This window comes from Felis catus, chromosome C1 (genome assembly GCF_018350175.1).
Source record: "Felis catus isolate Fca126 chromosome C1, F.catus_Fca126_mat1.0, whole genome shotgun sequence".
NCBI lineage: Eukaryota > Metazoa > Chordata > Mammalia > Carnivora > Felidae > Felis > Felis catus.
The window spans coordinates 193,459,052-193,463,059 of NC_058375.1; the positions used below are offsets into that span (position 1 = coordinate 193,459,052).

Below are 4,008 nucleotides of genomic sequence, written 5' to 3' on the forward strand. Positions count from 1 at the left end.
ACTCTTAGCATACACACTTTTCCTACCAGTTGAACGCATCAAGCATGCTTGACTTTCTCTACCTTGGGAATTCTGCGTAAAAACCCGTCTTCACTCAGCTTTTCTTGACTCGTCTTATCTGAGACTTCAGCTGCCCTAAGCTTTCCAGCAATCTCTTGTCTTTGGTGTCCCAGCCACAACTCATTCTATTTTCTTTTGTCGATAGTCGAATAGTTTTTCGTTCTATCTGCCCTTCCTCTCTTTTGCAGATCGTGGGTTGTAGAAGCAGACATAGTGCTTCTCCCTGCTTCCCATGACGCGAGTGGGGCCTTCACAAATACCGTTGCCTGACCGAGAGGAAGTCCGTAAACACTCAAAACACCTGATCTTCAGCGTCAGGTAAGTTGCCAGGGGTCACCATTCCTTAGAACTCAATTATTGTTTAAATATGAACAAGAGTCACTTAGTGCCAGGAACACAATTTGTATCTTTATTGCATTTTGACGTGGATCACAACAAGAAACACACAGCCTAGTACAAATCGATGACCCGTCTCAGAGAGCCCACTCTGGCATCCATGGCCCCCCAGTCGTGGTAGCGCCTGTAGTCCCCCGGCCTCAGCAGGTACTGCCGCCCCCGGTAGTTGGGCATCTCATAGAGGACCCAGCAGCCCTCCAGCACGTGGAGGGAGTGGAGCTCATTGAGCCGGAAGCGATCGTGGATACACGAGCAGTCCTCAGTGAGCTCGGACACAAGGCCTCCGTAGTCATCTCTCTCGTACAGCCTTATCCTGTGAGAGCTGGTCTGTTGTGACAATAAACAAAAGAAGAGAAATCAGTTGTGTGCCTCCCTGATCTCCGTAAAAGTGGCTCAGTCAGCCTGTACCTTCATGAAGCATGGTTTTCAAACCATCCTGCCGAGTATGTGTCCTTTTCCTCACATTGTTGGAAATTCGTAATAAGTCAGGACGAATATTAAAATAAGACTGACCTGACCAGTGGACTGTCTTGTGGAAGAAACAAACATTGAAATAAAGGTCACAAAAGTCCTTTGTAGGAAACCATCGGGCCCAACTGTAGTTAGTGAGTCTGCAGAGAGGATGTGAACTCTTTTCCACTATGGCTGCATATAACTGAGTCCTAACAAGCTTGTTTCTAAGTCGCTTTTCACTCAGAATGTACAACAGTTTGTATTTACTCTGACATGTCTGACATTTTACCAAGTCACCTGAGCCATTTGAAGTTCTTGCTTCAAAGAAATTCCTCTTATATTTATATGTCTTTTTGCATCTGCAAATTTCTCTAGCCTACTTTTGGTTTCACTTCTTGGATCTGCTTGTCATACCACATAATTTGGTAGCATCAGCAATCAGAGACACAAACTCAACATGTTTGACAAACATGAAGCAGTGCTCTGAGGAGGACCATGGCCCGTGAATCTCAATTAACGACCCTGGAGAGAAACTAGGTGATAATGACTCCTGGGAGGCAGGGAGGAAGCTGAGACATGTCGTTCTAGTTTCTAGATCCTTATGCCATAGAGGCTGCATAGAAAACAGTCACTAATACAGTCAACACACATTACACTGATACTGTTCTCCCAGAGTCTATTAAGTGTTTCTATCAATAAAAGGTAATGATCTAGAATAGGCTTTTAGCTTTTCTGAGCAAGGTGATGTTTATTTCGAATGTAGGGATCAGCTAAAAGCCACCAAATTTAACTTTAGCGGCTATGTTGTTGTGATTTCTTGTGCCCTAAAAACAATCTTGTCCTTTTTTTTTTTTAAGTCTTGTCCTTAAGTAAGAAAAAAAAAGAGAGAGAGAGACAGGTTCCAGTGATTCATAAGCCTACTCACAATTTTCTTTTCAAGGCTTGAGAGCCAGGCATTGCTATCCTTACTGTGAACACTAGTCCTGGGTTGAAACAAACTGACTTTTTTACAAACAGGAAATTTAGGACGACGGATCAGTGATGCTTTCGCATCAGTCTGGTTGAAGCAAGACTCACGTAAGGGATGGCCCGGCAGGAGCGGACCGAGTCGCTGAGGCCCATCCACTGCTGGTAGTCCGGGTAGTCCCCGCGCCGCAGAAAGTACTGGTGGCCCTGGTAGTTGGGGCGCTCGTAGAGCATCCAGCAGCCGCTGTCCACGCGGATGGAGTTGCAGCGGCTGAAATAGGGCTGCAGGTTGGGGCAGTCGCTGCTGCACTCGTAGCAGCGGCCCTGGAAGCCCCGGTCCTCGTAGAAGGTGATCTGAGGTGGAAAACAAGGGGACAGCCAGAAGTCAGCGGGGGAAGTGCCCCGAACACAGCAGGCGCTCAACAGACATGGCATGGCACCTCGCTCGGGTGGCTCACCTTCCCCATGGTTGTCGGCAGCGATGATCAGCGTCCAGTGTGATGGGGACAAGAGTGGCAGCCGGTATATATAGCAGGAGGGCTGCTGCGTTGGCAAGAACAACACAAAAGGGGCCTGGGGGTAGTGCGTGAGGGGATTTCTATGTTCTCTCTCTTTTTTTCATTTGGGATCATGGGGCAGGGGGCTCTCATTCTCTCTGGCATTTTCGAGTTCTCCTCACTAGCTCCAGTGAAAGGAATTGAAGTCAGCAGAGCCATTATGACCTTGGAGACAAAGGGCGCACTTCTCATCCTATGCAGCTCTCTAGAAATACATTACATGCCCAGCATTTTGTGGTGTTTGCCTATGGAAACTGCTGAGATGAGGTTGGTGGTTCCATCTGGGGTGACTCATGACAATCCTACGAGTTCCAGAAGGACTTGAAGTGCTAAGGGTGACCAAAAAAATCCTCTAATTGAGCGACAATTACATTTTCTAAACTACCTCATCAGTATGATATGGTTTTGATAAAAGCATTTTGCGTATGCTTATGTAGGGGAAAACAAAGATAACAACGGTGTAAGTATCCACCAAAATGTCAGTTGTGGTTATCAATAAGTGGCAAAGTGATAGGTCCTAGTTTTATGTTTTTATTTCTCCTTTTGGTTGTTTTTGATTGCCTTATTTTTTTTTACATAAGTATATATTACTTTCATGGGATGAGAAACAAACTCAATTTGTAATGTATAACTTTGAGTTGCTGGTGAAAAGCAGCAAATTTTGAAACTAAGTATATTTTGTTTTGAGCTCGAACACTTCTCCTTGGGCTAAAAAAAAAAAGAGATTTCCCGAGACCCTGTGAGACCCTCTGAGAGCAGGAAAACATACAGGATCCTTCCATTCCCTCTCTCCCACCAACGGTCGTCTAAGGTTGCTTTTTGTTTTCAGAACTAGTATCATGATTTGCCTGATTTTTCCTTTCCTGGAGTGTCACTGCTTCCTAGAACCCAAGTGACTGCCCAAAGAGCTTTCTCCACCGCTGCCAACCTATTGACTCGTCTTTGTCCCCTGTGGGGATGTAGAAAGATGGCAGTTTGTGATTCATGGAGGGCTCCAAGAGGATAGCCAACCACAGCTACCAGTGAGTGTTCGCAACACCATTTGGGCAAGTCCTTGGGCAGCACGTGAAGCAGATGTGCAGATGGCAAAAGGAGAGACAGCAATAGCCACAGAGGAAAAAAAAAAAATGTTCCCTCACAATTAGCAGGGCTAGACCAAAGAAAACCCCGCGAAGTCCTAGGAAGCTAGACAGTGTATCCACAGGTCACTGATGTATCTTCAGTCTCCACCTAGTGCTTCAGGCCTCAGGTAAACCTCAGTTACAGCCGCAACTGAACCCGTGTGGAAAAGGCGGCATCGGTCTCCCCAGCCATACCACCGCATCGGGACGCCCCACCATTTTCAGCAAAAGCCAACAAACGAAACACCGGTTTTTGCACCTGTTTCTGCAGAAAGGTGACACATCAAAACCTCAGAAGGGGTGAAATCTGTACTCACGTTCATTTGGTCAAATTATTGCTACATGTATTTACAAGCTACACCAGTGCTTAATCAGCATTTTGCAAAGTGCTGAAGGACTAGAACATTTTCTTTTCCTAGTAGATATTATATTTATTGAAAGAAAGCCTACACTCA

The 4,008-nt window shown here is 45.8% G+C and overlaps 1 protein-coding gene across 1 annotated transcript; it reads right to left on the minus strand.

The window, feature by feature from the left end:
* Window positions 1–446: 446 nt before the first annotated feature.
* Window positions 447–2,479, minus strand: CRYGA (crystallin gamma A). The gene is made up of 3 exons (XM_003991082.5): window positions 2,334–2,479; window positions 1,987–2,229; window positions 447–783 (listed from the first exon to the last, which is right to left on the minus strand). The coding sequence occupies exons 1-3, from the start codon at window positions 2,340–2,342 to the stop codon at window positions 511–513; spliced, it is 525 nt and encodes a 174-aa protein (XP_003991131.1). The 5' UTR covers window positions 2,343–2,479; the 3' UTR covers window positions 447–510.
* Window positions 2,480–4,008: the final 1,529 nt, after the last annotated feature.

Excerpts from the sequence above, each read along its gene's own strand:
- CRYGA (XM_003991082.5), bottom strand. Across the intron at positions 784-1,986 it reads CCTGCCGGGCCATCCCTTAC|ACCAGCTCTCACAGGATAAG; the intron begins GTGAGTCTTGCT and ends TTGTCACAACAG.